The sequence below is a fragment of the Monodon monoceros genome, unplaced genomic scaffold, assembly GCF_005190385.1.
Source record: "Monodon monoceros isolate NGI ecotype Baffin Bay Population unplaced genomic scaffold, NGI_Narwhal_1 Super_Scaffold_12, whole genome shotgun sequence".
In the NCBI taxonomy this organism is placed as follows: Eukaryota; Metazoa; Chordata; class Mammalia; order Artiodactyla; family Monodontidae; genus Monodon; species Monodon monoceros.
This window is the reverse complement of record NW_021703768.1, coordinates 169,274,230-169,292,319: the sequence shown is the minus strand read 5'-3', so window position 1 is coordinate 169,292,319 and position 18,090 is coordinate 169,274,230. Positions and strand designations below refer to the sequence as shown.

General features: G+C 50.5%; 1 protein-coding gene across 2 annotated transcripts; it reads right to left on the bottom strand.

Annotated features, from left to right (window-relative positions):
* Positions 1–1,276: 1,276 nt before the first annotated feature.
* On the bottom strand, positions 1,277–17,935 carry AKAP8 (A-kinase anchoring protein 8). Of its 2 annotated transcripts, XM_029217738.1 has the most exons (14): positions 17,844–17,935; positions 15,252–15,290; positions 13,797–13,829; positions 12,991–13,267; positions 12,059–12,542; positions 11,424–11,553; positions 11,135–11,181; positions 9,721–9,754; positions 7,695–7,782; positions 5,801–5,942; positions 5,338–5,431; positions 4,766–4,896; positions 3,500–3,595; positions 1,277–2,024 (listed from the first exon to the last, which is right to left on the bottom strand). In XM_029217738.1, the coding sequence occupies exons 1-14, from the start codon at positions 17,860–17,862 to the stop codon at positions 1,542–1,544; spliced, it is 2,097 nt and encodes a 698-aa protein (XP_029073571.1). In that variant the 5' UTR covers positions 17,863–17,935; the 3' UTR covers positions 1,277–1,541. The 2 variants fall into 2 exon arrangements, with proteins under 2 accessions (XP_029073571.1, XP_029073572.1); XM_029217739.1 differs by lacking the exon at positions 15,252–15,290 and having other exon boundaries at positions 17,844–17,889.
* Between the last annotated feature and the right edge of the window lie 155 nt (positions 17,936–18,090).

Sequence of the window (18,090 nt, the reverse complement as noted above, 5' to 3'; positions counted from 1 at the left end):
CCCTGGTGGTCCAGTGGTTAAGACTCTGCACTTCCACCCCTGAGGGCGCAGGTTCAATCCCTGGTTGGGGAACAGGGATCCCGTGTGGTGTGGCCAAAAAGGAAAAAAAAAAAAAAAAAAAGCAGTTTCATAGTTTTGTTATCCTTTTTTTCAGGCTACTGATGGTCAGTGCCACCATTCTGGCCTCAAGAGAACAAGCTTCAAAGGGCATGCATAACCTGTGACTAAGCCACATCTGTGCAGTAAAAGGAACGATGTTTAGAAAAGATTCATAGGCACCGGTTTCTTCTTACTAAGCAGTTTATTTGTTTTTAGTTCTAACATTGACTTTTTCATAAATATTCATCTCACATCTCCAATAAGGCTCCTTGAGAGCAGTGCCCATATCTAATTTTTATCATGAATTAGCACCTGGTACACAACAGATGCTCATCAAGTATTCTGCTACCTCTTTCCTAACAATTTCCCACTGGCCAATGCTTCCCCAAATGTGACAGATCGAAGGTTTATAGGAAAACAGACCCAGCGGTATCATTTCAAAAGGGAGGTATCTTTCAATTCTTTTGATTATATGAAAGTATAACTGTTGCTTACTACCCTTTAACACATGCTGGCTTTTCTTTCTTACAGATTCAGAAACTTCCAAAGCAACAGCATTTATCTAAAATAAAATGTTTATTCATTTTCCACTGATAGTATCTATGTATGGCAATTTATACTGGTTTCCATTCATGAGACATCAAATTTTCTTTTTAAATATATTTAAGTAGAAGTAACTCAATTTAAAGAAAAACAAAACCGAAAAAACCCTGAAGTAATGCAGAGGTGGAACACAAATGAGGTAAAACATTGTAAAGGTGATTCACCAAGGACTAAAGATTGGGAAACAATGCCCGAGGCAAAGTGTTCCCGTTCTTGAGGGGTAAGTAGGTATGCTTCTAATGGTGCAGGTGTGTCAGATTCATCAGGCCTTTGAGAGTTCAGTGACGTGACAGGATCAACATCACATGTTAACAAGATTCTGCTGTATCTTGTGAAGGAGGACCACATACCATACAGTGTACCACAAAAGCAGAGATCAAAAACTGAAGCCAAAGCAAATTCATGAAACTTAAAAAAAAAATCCTTTATAAAGCAAGATATATCCTAGTATTGAACTGCTCCCAGACCAAAAAATAATACGGGGCGGGGGGGGGAGGGGCGGGGGTGTTGGTGGTTGTGGTGGTGCATTCAGCCACTGGCTGTATTTAACAAGCAAAGTGTCACCAAAATCTACTTATCCAACTTTTATTATTCCAACTACAGTGTAAAGAGAGATGTCACAGCCACTTGTGGGAACATACAACTTCTGCAGCCTTCAAACCAAGGCAGAAAGCCACGCAACTCTTAAGACAAGCCTGTGAGGTACACTTTTCTGAAGGAAATGGCTGGGTCTCTTCACCAAAATAGTATTCCAGCATCATATACCCTAGTACTGCTTATAAACCAAAGAAGAAAGAACAATGCATTATATAACGCATCCGCTGAAACGGGAAGGAGGATCATTCCGTGGGAATAGCGTCTTTGGACTCTGCATCAGTTTGTCCCACTCCGGCTCCTGCGGCAGCTTGGACAGGAGCAGTGACTGTCAAGGTGCCTTCCGACTCTGCTGCCAGGGTTTCCACTTCACCTCCAGCCTCAGCAGCTTCGCCTCCAGCCTCAGCAGCTTCGCCTCCAGCCTCTGCTTCAGCGTTGCCCTTCTCAGGTGCCATTCCGCAGGGTGCCTCTGCTTCCAGCTGCTCTCCGGGGTGGGGATCACTAGCGGTCTCAGCTGTGTCCGTAGGGCCTTCCCCTTCCACCAGCATTTCACTACTTTCCGGGGTAGGTGCTCCTTCCCCATCCACTGCCCTCACTGCTGCCGTAATCACCTCAGCTAAGACCTCGGCAGCTACCTCCTCCGGCGTCTCTTCCTTATCCTCACCTCCTAAATTGTCATCTCCTTCTATTTCTGGATCAACGGCTTCACTGGTGAAAGGATCTTCGCCCTGGCCAAGAAGAGGAAACACAGGTTAGTGCAGTCTAAAGAACTGTCCAAATGAGAGACTGAGGCTCAGGTTGCTGGGAGTTTATCTTTTTATAATGGGCAGAGTCAACAAGAGAAACCTTTTAAATCACACCAGGTGAGTCAATCCTGCAGCTGCTCAGAGCCCACAGACTCAGAAAAGACATCTCAGAAAAGCTTCACCAGTACTATTTTGCACTTATTATTCAAGCATGTGAGGAAAGGTTTAAAAGACCTAGGCTTTCTTAACCCAATTAAAGAAAAAAAAAAAAAGCCTCATTTTAACAGGAAGTTAAGGCTCTTTCTTAAGTTTCGATTAAGCACTCAGCCCAGGCATGAAGGTTATCCCCATTTTACAGAGAAGGATATGGGACTTAAAGATCGTTAACTTGCCAGGTCACACAGCCACTAAACATCAGTCAGGATTCAATCCAAGTGTACCTCTCTCCGAAGCTGAATTTCTCATGAGCATATGCTAAAACTATGTCTAGTTTAGAAAAAGTAAACTAAACATTATCACTAGCAGATTAGAAAACATGTTTTAAAATACGCTGTTTAGAGAGTTCCCCCCGATGGCCTAGTGGTTAGGATTCCGGGCTTTCACTGCCATGGCCCAGGGTTCAATCCCTGGTTGGGGAACTGAGATCCCGCAAGCCGCAAGGTGGGACCCAAAACAAAAACAAAGACACTTATTAGAAGCTTGAGTCTACAGCTGACTCCAGGAACTTTAAGTCTGTTTAAGCCACAAAGTAAACACTGATCAGTTATGGTTCTTAAACCGGTTATTTAGATTCTATCCCTTCATGGTTGAAATGAACTGTCAAACACTGAAGCAGTTAATAACCGAGAGGAGGGCAAACACATCCTAGTCAGGTTATGCTGAATCTTAACTCCCAGCCCTAAACGCTGAAGTCATGGGGCTGAGCACTTAGCAAAATACGCTTCCCAAGGAGGAACCAGAGACTCTTCCAACCAGACTCCTCGCTAGGGTACCCTCTTTGGGATTTTTTTGTTACTCTGCTCCTGTTACTCCGTCGTATGGCACCACTGGCTCTTCCCTCCCCCTCGTTCCCCATCTCATTGTTGGTTGTCTCTGCCTGCAAAACCTTGTTTTAGCTTCTACCTGGACAATTATCATTTACTTTGGTTTGTTCTGAAGCATCTCACCAGCGTTTTGCTTGGTATTTTATGGAAAGTCAGGGTTTCTCATGGTGAGAGTCAGCACCATCACACAGATTAATCAAGTAGGACCAAACTCCAGAGTGCCCAGGCAAGCAGTGAGTCTCAGGAAATGCGCAGTTGTGGAATCCCAAGCCCGATACATTCCAACATCTCTCAATTCTTCAAAAGACTCAGAAATGCCAAATACTGCACTCTGGATATAATTCCAAACCCACAGAGTTAGTTCGTCCTCCATCTCAAGAGCTCTGCCCACCTACTGGACTCGTAAGCACAAACCTTGAGGTACTTTTCCAGCATCTTCACAATATGTCTGTTGTTCAAAACACTCTTGGCCACATGGAGACTTGTCTTCTTGAACTGTTCAGCAGCCAGCTACAAAGGGAATCAAACATGGGCTTTTACAAATGGCGTGCACAGAGAAGCATGAGAACAAATCAGCCTGGTTACACTCAGCTGCTCTGAGATCAGTCCTACGCAGAGAGACAACTAACATCTTTCTTCACTACGGTAAGTCCCCAAATGCTAGGCTCCAATAGTGAAAGAAAGAAAGGCACTGGAGAGGCACCGGAACTGAGATTGTGAAATAGTGCAGAAAAGTCTGATAATCTCGAAAGACAAAAGCACAGGCACATGACTGTTGTATACTATGTGCACAAGCGAGGATGAAATAACATTTACACATCAGAAGCTATGTGGACTCGGTAGGGGAAAAGGGCAAGCTGCTTCTTCAGTGTTTTGAGTTTTATTGACTTTACAAGTAAATTCTAGAGCAAAAGTCTGAATGCTGCAACCATTTGACTGTTCTAGAGCTTGACACATTCATATGATAATCCCATATTTGAACAGTGGTTTTTGGCTGATCTTTAGTAATACCAGGAGACGGGTGGGCAGGTAGCTCCAATTTGGTAGTCAGGGTAAACCAACGATAGACAGAGATGCTCAACCAGGGCTTGGCGAGCTACAGCCCGCAGACCAAACGTGGCCACACCCATTCCTTTACTTATGGCCTGTGGCTGCTTTTGCCCATCAGCAGCGGACTTGAGGCGTTAGGCAGGCGTTAGGCAGAGACCTGATGGCCTTCAAAGCTGAAAATATTTACAATTTGACCCTTTAAAAAAAAAAAAAATTGCGAACGCCTTGAGCTAAACATTTAGCCTCAGGCCCCATCAGCTAGTAAGGATCAAACCAGTCCTTAGTCCTGGGTCCCCTAGGCCATTCTGCTCTGAGTGGCCCTCAGCCTCAGCTTATAAGAAATCCAGTTTTTCAGGAACTGGGGAATTTACCCGTGTGGTTTACAAAGAACATTCTCAACCCAGGAGATCTGCAGCTACTGGATTTAGTCAATCTTAAGCAACACATTTTTCTCAGGTTTTAATAGAAACTGGGGTGCATTTTACAACCACCTGATGAAATGATGGACTTGATGGTATATGGCAAAAGCCCCTAAAGATGTTAGCTTCCCCATAAGAGACAGAAAGTTCGGAACCCCTCCCACTAGCAGCCAGAACTGCCTGCCCCACCCAGCATCAGGGGGGCACTCACCCGGCGGTTGTGATTGTGGTCGACAGAGTGCAGGTGCCGCTGGAGGAGCTGGGGCTGCGCAGGGATCAGCATGTCACAAGCCAGGCAGTGAGCAGCCTCTATTTTCTTGAAGAAGTGCTCCTGGCCAATCCCTGTTGACAAAACCCAAGTCTTGTGGGATCTGGGACAGCATGCAAGTGATGCTTTCTTCCCACTCACTCCCCATCAAGGCCCACATTTTCTCCCTGTAGCCCCTCTCTAAGGATTCAGTTAGGACAGAATCTAAGACGGGCATCACCTGCCCTCCAGAAGGAGTATGGAGACAGACAAATGGCCTCTACACCTGGCAACTTTATACTTAACTTTTCTCATTCTTCTGGTCCTTTCTCTTCATACAAAGGAGAAAAAAACATCAGAGTGCTTAATGTCACTCCAATAAGCTGCCTGTAGAGGTGTCATCTACATTAGGCCACACTCGAAGGCTTCTTTCCCCTGCTCAGTGCCCCTCCCACTTGTCTTCACGTCACATGCTCAACCACCCCGAGCTGGGCTCTGTGATTTGGAATAGCACACACCCCAGGATCACAACTCACCTTTGAAAGGATCTGGTTTTGGTTTTGTGGTTTCCTTCTCCATCAGTTCCTGACGCCGCTTCTCAATTTTCTTATTCCTGTTTACAATGTATTCCTAGAGAGGTTGTGAGATGGCACCAAAGGAAATGAGGAGAGGGTGACACATGTGGATATTTTCCAACTGCACCAGAGGCAGCCCCCCAAGGGTGACTGCCAAGCCCATGGGGGGCAGTGACAGCCTTATCTCAGCTGCTCCAAGGAAGGGAAGACAGCTATCAGAGCAGCTCCATGGGCAGAATTAGTGGGAACTACAATGACGGGAGCTCTCAGTTGTCCCTCTGACGTCGGGACTTGTACACTGCTATTCTGGAAAACGAAATCTTGACCAAGTTTAGGCCTCTTATTTCCCTTCCCTTCTCTGTGAGGGATCTGACACTTGCAGGATCACTGGGAAATGCCGTGATGGAGGCCAAGCGTGATTTACCTGGAGGAACTCCACCGTCTTGTCAGGCAATTTGGTACTTATAAACCGCAGTGTCTCTTTGTGAAATTTGCTTTGCAGATGCTTCTGGATTTCTTCATCTTCGAAGCTACGAAACTTGCACACGGAACAGGCAAACTGAATCCTGGAGAAGGAAGACAAAAAGAAAAGTGGTGATGCGCAGATAACCAAATCATCTCTGCTTAGAACTGAAATGGAAATGGGAAAGCAATTTCTGAATTAAGTCTTCTGACTTGTCACAGGGTGTCAGAGTAGCAGTTACCCCAAGTTTCCCCACCTTAAGAATGAGAGTACAACCTTGCAAGTATTTCAGGAAAACGATTCACGTAGCACTTTACTACCTTACCACTCTTTTTGGTCCAAAGGCTCACAAGAGAACAGCCAAAGGTGGAGACTTTTCAGAACTGTGAGCTCCCTAAGTCTCCAGCCCACTGCTCCGGGGGCCTAGTACCTAACTTCATAGCTTCTCAGATGTCTCCTTCTGCAGCCACTCAGAAGATACAAGGCAACCCCATTAAATACAACAGAGGAACTCCCGAAGACCTCACACAATTCAAAACTCACATATCCTAAGATCAATTCTCCAGTGGGACTCAACGTAAAGACATCACAATCAAGTTCTATGAAGGAAAACTGAGGCTTCTTGTGTGCTTTCAAAATCTCACCAAATGCATGCATGCTGTACGGCAAGGGGAGAGCACGCTACAGACCCCCAAACCCCCACAGTGGGGTGCTGCTTCCCTCAGCTCTGCTCCATTTGGGGTGTAATAGCACAGGCCCTGGGGCACTCAGGAGTCCTCCCCTGCCAACTTAGAGATCTGCTGGCCCCCAACGCCTGCCTTCTGATCTCTGGACAAGTGCCACAAGACACTCTTGCCTTGGCGGATACCCCCGAAAGAGGAGTGAAGAGGGAAATCTCCCAGGCCCTATGTGCAGGACTATCAGGAAGCTACCAAGGAAATACAGGGTTCCTACTTCCCTGCTGCAACTTTACCTCCCCCATGACAATTTCTCCAAGTTTCTTTGAGGATCTTCAGTCACTAGGGCAGTCTAAAGATTCCTTTAAAACAGTCATCTCAGTTCCCATGTGGCATGAAAACGGATCTAATATAGCTGTCATTTTATTCATCTGTTTAAAAACAAGGATTTCAATGAATTCTGTGTAACACTTGGAACTCCTACTTTTCAGTTCCTGGCTTTCCAGCCTCTACTGTTAGCTCTTTCGCTAAGCATTTCTTTGCACAGGGAAACCACTACCCCCATTTAAGCCTCAAGGGCAAGGGTTCCCTTCCAAGTCATCAAGAGAACCTGTGCATAGAGACATAGCCACCTGTGGTCATGGGCCTCATCAACCACGCACTCACGTGGCCACCTGTGGTTTACGGGGAGAGGCGCATGGTGTGGTCACAGCACACAGCCCTTTGGGGTTTGCACTTTTGCATTTTTTTCTATTTAGAGACAAAATCTTGAAGGTAGCAACTATACATATGTAATCGTCATGTCAAACTCCACAGGTGGTTTGGATTTATTTGGACAAGGGACCCAAAGCACCTTCTTGGCAGCTATGCTGAATGAACTTCACCTGTCTGGGATGACAGACACAAGCCAAGGGGCAAGGGAACTCCTCACAGCCCTGCAGGAGGGCAATCAAGAGAGCCGCCAGCTGGGAATGTGAGGCCACACAGACCCACCAGCAAGAATAAGATTCAGTGTGTTTCCCAAGTTTTGTCTCCCATCGACCTGACTTGGATTCCTGACATACACCTGGAGTCAGAAGGTCAAACCAGGCCCCCCCCCCCCTGCATTGTGGAGTGATGACAGAGGAGCTCAGGGGAGTCTTGACAGTGCTCACCTCCCACCTCGCCTGCCTCCTCACCTGTCAGCTGCTCGGTCTCTCATCCTGTCTCTCCTCCTTTGCTTTTCCCTCCTCTTCTTCACTTCATCATCCTCATCGTCCTTCTCTCCTGCAACAGAAAAGTCCCTTCGAGACACTCTGAGGAGCCTGCAGATGAGCTGAGCACCAGGGCCTTGAATGGGGGCCACAGTTCGGCCACCATACCCCATGCCCTGCCACGGCCTCCACACGTGGCGGGGGCAGGGCACCCTGAGGTACCAAAGGGCCGTCAAAGGCTCCCAACAGGGGTGGCCTTTGATGAGAACCCTCAGTAGTTCCCAAGGGAGTCACCTCACTCCCCCCATGGTCTGATAAGGCTGGCATGGGCCAGGGACATGGCCCGCCCATCCCACTCACACCATGGCCCACCTGCTCTCTGTGTCCTTCCCTATCTTGCTTTTCTAATCCAGCACCCTACAATTGGGTCTTCTCCCAATGTTACTTAAGGAGAGAGAGAAGCAATTCTTCCCAGATAAAGAGGCAGCAGCTGGAAGGCCTCAGAAAATAAAGCAAGCCACTCTACTGCCCTCCGTCCCACCTCTAGGTGGACCATGACAACTGTCCCATTGGCCTCCTCTGAACTAGGGCCTCAGCAGGTCTGACAATCCCTGGTGGCCCAAACTCTATCTTCCACTCACAAAAACCGTCAATCTAGGGCTTTCCCAAGAATATGTGGGAAGCAATCCCAGAAATAAAAATGGGAAGAGACCAACTGGTCCTCCGTCCATCCCGTGGGGCCAGTGTGGGAGCTCCTCTGAGAGCTGTGCAGCCCAGAGACCCAGCATGAGGCGAGGCCAGGCCAGGCCAGGTCACCGCGGCTCAGGGCCAGGGCCAGACACTGAAAAAAGGTTGGATAAGCATCTGAACTGTAACCCCTACCCCTGATGCCAGTCACGAGACTGTCCCACGAAGATGGCGACCGGCGTGCGCTGCTCAGAAGCCTCTCAAAAGGGCGTGTGGGATATTTGGCAAGAGGTCACTGCCTGAAACTATTACTGCTGTTTAATAGCAAAGTCATCCCGGGTAGGTAGCAGGACCTGCGCGCAATAAACACGTCACCTTTGCTTTAGCATTTACCCCGCTGCATGAGCTGCAAAATGCTCTCTGTGGTCCCATGCTATAAACGTTAACTGCCTCAATAAACAGGGCAGGAGGACCTCAGAGGGTTGGCTGAACCTGAACATATGAGAGAAGGAGCATCTAAGCCAGGGGCCTTCAGAATTTATGGGAGCAGAGTCACACAGGAGGCAGCCTGTGATTCTTAGGGGAAACCAGCTATGGACAGACCCATGGGAACAGGAAAAGAAACAAGTGGCTGCTTCTCCACGTCCCCCTGAAGGGCTTAACACTGCTCTGTTCTTGCTGCTTATTTTGGTCTCTTAGGTTTCCCTCGCTCGAACTGGTGAGATCTGCTGAGCAGTGACTGCCTCTGGAGGATCTGGGCCTGAGTGTCCCGACAGTCCCCCCCCTTCCCGAGCTCCCCACCCAGGCAGGTGTCTGAACTCTGCCCCATGCCGTGCCAGTGTCCCCACCACAGAGGCTGAGAGCATGGCCCTGGCCTGGCAAGCAAGGCAACTGTGGACAGAATGAAGCCCGGGAGAAAACAGTACAGGGACCTGCACTGGCCAAGGGGGGAGCAGAAAAGACAAGCTGGAGGGCGCCTTTTCTTTTCTCTCTTGCATGTCTGAGACTCTCCCTTCCCTACCACTGCGAGCTATTGCAGACACCCAGAGATGAGTTTCCCCCTGCCTCTGCAGCCTGCACTGAGTGAGGCAAACAGACCTGTCTCCAGCAAGTGTTGCTCCAAACACCAAGGCAAAGCCTCAGGGTAACTGGCATGGCCAAGGCCCACCTTGCAGGCATGGCCCCTCTTCTGCCCTGAGCCACAAGCCCCTCCACCCAGGCCCTGGGCTCGCTCAGAAACCCAGCCCGCCTGGGCATTAGGCAGTGAGTGCAAGGTAGCTGGGCAGACACAGGAAAGCTCAAAGGGATGCTGGGTGATGCCTACCTCTCTGCCTCCCGGATTCGAAGAATTCGTCCTCCTAAAAAGGCACAAAGTCAGACCGTGAGGTGGAATTTCTAGAACTCTCCACGACCAGCCCAGCACCCTGCCACCACCTGGTGGTCGCTGTGCCACCAGGAACACGCCCAAAATGTGTCAGGACAAGTTCCAGGGCCATGGGATGGAGCCTGAGTGTCCTCTCACTAGTCCTGGTTGCCTTCTGAGATTCTGTGATGATGACTAACTTGCTTTTTTATTAAAGACACAGTCCAGCTTTTAGTTCTTCCTAAAGCTAGAGAACTACCCCTGGCAAGTGAACGGTTCTGCACATGGGAAGACCAAGAGCCCATCCATCAACTGTGTTAAGCAACCTCAACTTGTAGGAAGCTAGCTCCTGCACACTCTAATGAAAATGGGCTTCATGAAGTTTCCCAGCTACTTGTTTACGTTGTAACAAGCCAGGTATAGATAAAAACGACTCATCTAACGGAAAACTGAAACTGAGGCCATTCCTTAGACATTAAGCTAAAGATTAAATTAGCAATCAGCAGATATGCAGAGATTTTCAGACTCAAGATCTAAGCAACCTAGACATGGAGCAAGCAAGACCCTCAGAAAAGTTGAAAATTCACTGTATCCTGCCCCTTCCTCCCCGCTTCCCCAAACTCGTCTGACCATCAGAAGCACCTGGATGAAGCCTTCATACACCCAGATTTCCAGGCCCTACCCCAGACCTGGATCAGAATTTGCAGGAGGTGGCAAAAGCTTGCTCCCCAGGTGCTTGTGCATGGTCCTGGCTAAGAGCCAGCCTTCAACACCCATCTCCCATGACTGGTTTTGAGAGCTGAATGACAAGGATGCAGCTCAGCACCAGCACAGAGCTGGCAGCAAATGAGTCTTCGGTGCTTGTTTGAAAGCCTCAGCCTACACAGCCACTGCAGTTACCACGTGTATAGCTAGGCACATCACTGCGAGGACACAGGTATGGCTGGGGAGAGGGCTGGGAAGGTCTTCAAGAAAAGAAGGATTGTTGCAAGTGGAAAACTCTTAGAAACCTAGCTGCAAATCTGATTATTAAATCTACTCGTGAGGGCTTCCCTGGTGGCGCAGCGGTTGAGAGTCCGCCTGCCGATGCAGGGGACACGGGTTTGTGCCCCGGTCCGGGAGGATCCCACATGCCGCAGAGCGGCCGGGCCCGTGAGCCATGGCCGCTGAGCCTGCGCTCCGCAACGGGAGAGGCCGCAACAGTGAGAGGCCCGCGTACCGCAAAAAAAAAAAAAAAAAAAAAAAAAATCTACTCATGAGGTAGAGTTGAATCTACCACAGCAGCTGTTTCTGCCTCTTTGTAAGGAAGACACTAAAGTAAGGAAAAAATCCCACACTAGAGACACTGGAGGTTGATGAGTAAAGGCGAACTTACACCCCTGAATTCTTCATCTCCTGACCGGAAGTCACCAGCTCCATCATCTACCAAACACAAAGGAATAGGTAAAGTCAGCAGCTCGGCAGCTGGCCCACTCCCTGTTTTCACCTCCCAAACTCACTGTCCAGAGTGACTGCGCTTGTCCTGACTACAGTGGGGATTTTGAGAGTGCAGGTGACACACACAGCCCTTGAGTTCCTGTGTGTCCCCTGTCCAGACAAGCAGGCAGAACACCAAGCATGCAACTGACTCATACACAGCTGGGCCTACTGGCCCCAGGGCATACCGTTTTCAGAAAAATCTCCTTCACTGTCAGCCCGGGCTTGTTTGGTGTCTGGCTCATCGTAAATCTGCAACTGCTTCCGTTTCCTGCCCAAGCTATCTGGGCCGCAGCGATCAAACTCTCTCCGCCTAGGCTACAGACAAAAGCATATTCCAATGCGTTGCTTACTCGGACGGTTAACATACCCCAGAGAAATGAAGAACAAAGAGGTTGTAAGATCAGAGAACAAGGACAGAAAAGGTCTTTTCAGAAAGCAAAGAAATACAACATGGTTGGACGCCCCCACCCCAACCAAAACACAAAAATTTTATGCTGAGTGAAAGAACCCAGACACAAAAGGCCAAGTATTATATGACTGCATTCATATGAAACGTCCAGAAAAAACAAATCTACAGAGACAGAAAGTACATTAGTGGCTGCCAGGGGCTGGGGGAGAGAACGGGGAATGACTGCTAATAACAGACGTTTCTTTCTGGGATGACGGAAACGCTCCAAAATTACGTGGTGGTGAAGGATGCACAATTCTGTACGTTTTTACTAAAAGTTGAAGTGCATTTTAAAATATGAGTGAATCTTACAGACAAAGCTATTTAAAAGGAAAAGCAAATAAGGCAGATGAGAACTTGGCAAGGGCATACCCGATCTCTCATCCGGGTCTGTGACCGGCCACATCCGTAGGGCATAGAGCTGTCATAACCACCTGCCCCCTGCATGCCCATCACGCCAAAATCAGGGGCCATGGACTGGGAGAAGAGGGAAGGTGGAGGCCTGCTGGCAGAGGGGCCTCCCAGGCCCCGCCCACCCACATAGTTCATTTCCGTCCATGGAGCAGAAAGAGGCTCAGAAGAGGCTGCAGGTGGCATGAAGGGGTCGCTGCGCATAAAGGTGCCGGGGTTGCTGCGGTCCTGGAAGCGGCCCTGGCCTCGGCCCCGCATGAAGTCATCGAGGGAGCCCCGCTCACGGGCTGGGTCCCGGCAGTCACTGTACTGACCACCAAAGCCACCATTGCGGTCGGGCCCCAGGTCAAAGTCATAGTCGTAGCTGTAGCTGGGGCGGTAAGGATTGTGCTCGGGCAGGCAAGGCCTGGAATCATAGGACTCGAACGACTGGAAGCGGAAGGAGCTGCAAAGAAAGCACAACCCATCACCACACTGTCCGGGCACCTCAACGCCTCCTGCAAAGCTGACTTCCCTATATTCAGAACAGCAAAGCCAAACCACCACGCATCCCTCCTAAATGCTCAGAAAATAAACAGACCAAAATCCCTTTCAAACACTGTTGAAAAGGGGCATGAAGCCCTGGCCACAGGAATGGGGGGAGTCTGCTAGGCGCCTGATACAGAAATAAGGAGTCTGGCACAGTTTAGCTAACAGTCATGCCCTAAGCCCCACCACTCAAGAAACCAGCAAGTCCTATTACATACCTCGGCCCCAACAATGGCTCAATTTATCTATCCTACAGTCAGGAGGGAGCTGGGGAAGAGCCCTCCCTGGAAGAGCAGGTGCCCACTCCCGTCTACACAAAGCTGGGCATGGGGGATCCCCCGGGAAGGGCTCAGGTCTATAATCACCTCTCCCGGTCCTGCATGCCCTCCCCACTGCCGCTGCTCCCGCCCCTGCCTCCTTCCTTGGACATCATGTCCAAACGCTGGTTGATCTTGGCAATGAGGGAGTCGGAATTGTCGGTGCACGGCTCTGGGCCATAAGAAGCCATATGCATGGCAGGGCCCCCAGGTGCCAGGCCATCACTGGCCTTGGTGGCCTCCCATGAGGCTGGGCCGTAGCTGTAGGTTGCTCCTGTGGTGACGCTGGTGTTCTGGGCACCATAATAATTGTAGTTTTCATAACCTGACAGAGGGAAGAGAAACTAAATCAGATCTCAGCAGCCACAAGGCCAGCCCATGGTGGACAAGTCTGGGGAGGAGCACCCACTGCCCACGGAGAAGGAAAAGGTTCACGGGTCCAAGTGCTTCTGGCATTACCCCAACACTGCACAAGTCATCTGCCAAGAGGCAGCAGGAGGAGGGCAGGGGCACGGCCTCAACTCTGAGCAATGGGTTTTCTATACCAAATCCTAAGACTTGCTTCTCATCCAAAGCGAGAGCCCAGGAGCCAGCAGCTGGGACTACTGACGGACCCACCAAAGAGGTGCTGCTCCCAGAATACAACCACAACTCTCCGCACCCCCCATATCCAGCAAGTTCCCCTGGAGGCCTGCCCCCCCAGCCCTCCTCAACACCTCAGGCCCAGTCTGTTGAGCCTTCACAACAGCTGTGAGCACATCTAGGAGTGGACTTGGGGATCCCTGCACCCCAGCCTCTCTAGGTAGCTGATCGGAGGCCCACTCACCCACCCATGGACCCCCGGAAGGGCCTACCTTGCCAACTGGCCACACCAGTTCCATATGCACCTTAGAAGAAACAAAAACATACGAGTTTTGTTTGCAAAACAAAGGCATCTGAGACACATCCCCTCCCCCCACCACAGCCGGGTGCTGAAGAACAGTTATCACCTCATCCACTATGCACAGGCCAGGGCTGAGGGTGGCTATGTCAGTGCTCCAGGAGGCACCCTTGGCTGCCCATTATGGCCAGGAAAGGCTGCAGTCCACTAGCTGCAAAACTCGTTTCCTACAGAGCACTCAGCGGAGCACAGTCAGGGCTTCTCTCCTAAGCAAGCCTGATCTCCTCCATTAGGGCAACAGAAAGGACACAGCAGCCTTTTTCCAGGAAGCTTGTCCAGCGTGGGCCACCAGCCAAGAGGCCGCCCAGGCCAGGTCCCTAGGTAGAGAGCCCTTCTAAAGTGCCAGTTCTCACCAGGAGCCAGAACTAAGGCACTGCCAACAGCACGGGGAGTGCACTGGTGGAAAATCATGTCCCTAACTCAACTGAGCAAGGGGTCGTCATGTGCCTGAATAACACAGACCTCCTCCTGGGAAACTCAGTGATGGGCAGAAAAGTCACTCTCTCCCAGTGGTGCTAGGGCCAAGCTCCAGGCTCAGAAAACAAAGCAAACCCTTATCCCATCCCCTGGAACAGATGCTGGCAAAAAGAAGAAAACCTCGCCCACCAAAAAGCACATTCTGGTACTTCAAACACACTTAGCACCATGATAATAGACTCACAAGCAGGGTCAGCAAACGGGCCAAATCTAGTCCATAGCCCAGTTTTTGTAGGGCCTGCAAGCTAAGAATGGGTTTTATGTTTTTAAATGGTCAGGAAAGAAAAAAAAACATAATCAAAAGAATACTTCATAACATATGAATTTTGACAAAAGACACATCATTTACACATTTGTCAAAACTCATAGAACTGTTTTAACAGAGTTAACATGAATATAAACTCTAGGCTATGGTTAATAACAATACATCAACGTTGGCTTCTAAATTGTAACATATAAGGGAACCGTGCTGGGGTGAAGGTAGGGGGAGTGTGTGGAATTCTACGTACTATCTGCTCAATCCTATAAATCTAAAGCTACTAAAAAATAAAGTCTATTAATTATAAAAACCTTTCGTCATACCCTCGGCTATCTACTTAGAATTAAACAACAAAAGCTGTTAAAAGAAAGACTATTCCGCAACACATGAAAATCATACGATATGCAAATTCCAGTGTCTTTAAGTAAATATTATCGGCACACAGGCCTACCTACTTGTTTATAAACTGTCTATGGTGGCTTTTGCACTACAGAGACCATGCAGCCTGCAAAGCGCCCCCAAATTTACTACCTGGCCCTTTACAAAAAAGGTTTCTTGGTCCCAGCTATGTCATGCTGGTGCTGGGGGGTGGGTAGCCCATGCCTCCCTGAAAAGCAGGTCCATCCCACTTACCCTGGGTGTTGGTAGGTCCAGCACTCCATGCCCCATAGCCTGTGAACAGATCTGTGAGTTAGGGTCATATGTGTCATACCAGAGAACAAGTGCTTCTGAGATGCTCTGAGGAACATAAAAGAATCTCCTTGAAGTAGTTCAGTGCCAGCCTTATAAGAAGGCAGCACAACCACAACAATGTCTCCTTAAAAGTCATCCCACAGCTGGGTTTTGCATTATCCACTCCACCTGCCTGAGGTCAAAGCAGAAAAAAGAGGAGGTGGATGGGCTTCCGGGACAGTTCTGTCCATTGCCTGATGAGGGACCTTGACCTAAGCCTCAACCCGCAGCTGAGGAAGACACAGAACCAGCTACCAGCTAGCTCATCATTAGGACACAGTCCCCCGCCCCCACCCCAAGCAGCCATAAATATCCCACAACTGAGAACAAACTTCGAAAATCTGGAGACAACAGCTGTGCCTCTCTACGCCTCGCTTCTGTGTGACTCTGAACCGTCCAATGCTCCGCTGGGCTTTTAAGTCCCAGGGCTTCAGCCTGGCCCTAAGGCATCAGACTGCACTCCTCTCTGTGGTGGCTCCCTCTGCCCCTCCAGACATTCCCATGATAGCATCTGTCTAGCCCTGCTTCATCTGTGTCCCTGGAGCCTGGCACAGAGCTGGGCACGGGCAACCATTCATACCTGTCAAACGACTTCACCTTTACAAAGCCTCCTCTCTCTCAAATACATCCTTTCTCTCCTACCAGGACAACCCAAACCACTGAGTGCCTACTGTATGCCAACACACGACGGGCACTCAGCACACATTCGTTGTGACATTCAGAGAATGACATTCAGAGATGTTGTGGGAGCTAAGGCTCAGAGGTTAGGGGACTTGATCCAAAGTCACCCTGCTGAAGGTTACGACCTCCCCATGTCACACAGCTTTCCACATCTGTGCAGCAGAAAGGCAGTGATTCTAACAGCAACTGACCAACTGTGGAGCACTGGTCTAACTAAGGAGCATGTGGTATTCACATAACCTCACAATGACCCTTGAGATAGGTACTACTTACTCTGTCGTACACAGAGACTCCAGAGGATAAGTCACTTGCCCAAGAACATGGAGCTGAGGAGAACAAGGACCTGGACCCAGATCGAGGTGCCTCCTATGGCCAAAGAGTAACTCTTAAGCCTCAACAAATCTTAGGAAATAACTCTAGATGGAAAAGCTACAGAAGGATTCAGGGAGACCTCTGCATCTAAACCGAGTCTGAAAAGGTTTTTAGTAAGTAGGAAGATGGGCGTGTGTGTGTGTTTGTGTGTGTGTGTGACCTCTCCAAGCTAAGGGCATGCATAAAGCAGAATTACTACTAGCTGAAAACTCTGGTAGGGAGGCAGGTAAAGAAAAGTGAGATCCAGTCACACTGCAGAAAAGACAGGAGTACCAGGTAGAGCCACAAGCACACCATGCATCTCAGGACCTCTCTGCTTTGCAATTCCTGCTGCTGGCCTCCTGCTAATGCTGCCACCTTTCAAAACATGCGCCTTCGCTGCGGCAGCCATGATCAGATCGCTTGCTTCTCGAACCTCATATACCTGAATAGGGATCTGCGCCGGGTCAAGCCCAACCCTGCATATTCCAACTGTTCCCTGCGGGCAAACGCGGCTTCCAGCGTAGAGCAAAGGCCTCCCAGCATAGAGCAAAGGCCTCCCAGGAGGCTCAGATTCCAAAGACTGAAAGCAGATCGCCCGAGAAGGTCTGTCCTGCCGCAGGCCCTGAAACCCAAGTGAGTAAGGGCACGTTCCCTCTCACACAGCCCCTCTGGCGTTTCCAGGCCACCACAAAGGACTGCCTTAAGGAAAGCCCCCAATCTGTCACGACCCCAGAGCTCATCGGGTTTCCATGCTTTGACCAAGATACCCCGCATCTGACCCTTAAATGTGTCGTCCCCGATCTGCACGAGCTAGGTCCGCGGTAGGCGCCCAGTGAGGCTAACCACTGCAGAGGCCGCACTAGGCCCCGCTGCTCTGCACCGCGGGCCTGGCGGGGTCCATACGGCTTCCGGGACCGGCGTCCCAGGTCACGTGTGCCGCGCGGAGGCCCCAGCCAAGCCTCGCAGGTCCCCGGACAGGCCCGACGGCCCGAAAAGAGGCAGCGGTTCCACCTCGGCCCCCGGCCGAAGACCCCGCGCCCCACAAACTCGCGCCATAGCTCCGCCCCCCGGCGCCGCCATTTTGTGGCGTCTTCCAAAAGGGACAGCAAGCCTGCTAGCGGCGAGGATCCGCAGGGCCCGGCCAACCCCGCCGGGGTTAAGGAACTGAAACTGCCCCAACCGCCTGAGGCGCCCCCCGAAGCCCGCCGCAGCGTCGGCACGCCGAAATCTGCCAACTTCCTCAGGCCCTGTCGGCCAATCCGCACGCAGCGCCCCGGGAGCGACGGGGCCGAGATCCAATAAGCTGCGCGCGCGCGCCCCTGTCGCCTCGCCGCAGGGCCGGACTGCGGTAACCGCGCTCGGGTGTAGTCCCCGGCCCGCAGCCCTCTGCGTGGCGGTGGCCCTGCCGCCCGGGCACCACCTGCCGGTCCCACCCCGCACTGAGTTGCCCACACTAACCTCCGTAGCCCTGCTCCATGTCTTCAGCTCGGCCCGCCAGCAGCTCCTTTTTCTAAGCCACCACAGGACGCATGCGCTCAACGCACTTCCCGCCGTCCTCTACTGGTAGACCAGACGCATGTGTCACCCCTTCCACGGGCTACCATTGGCTGGAGTTCACAGCGGGACCGCCCTTACCACCCCAGCTGGCCTTCCGGTTGTTGTGGATCGGTGTTCACAGCACCCTGGGAGTTTTGGTCCGGACCGC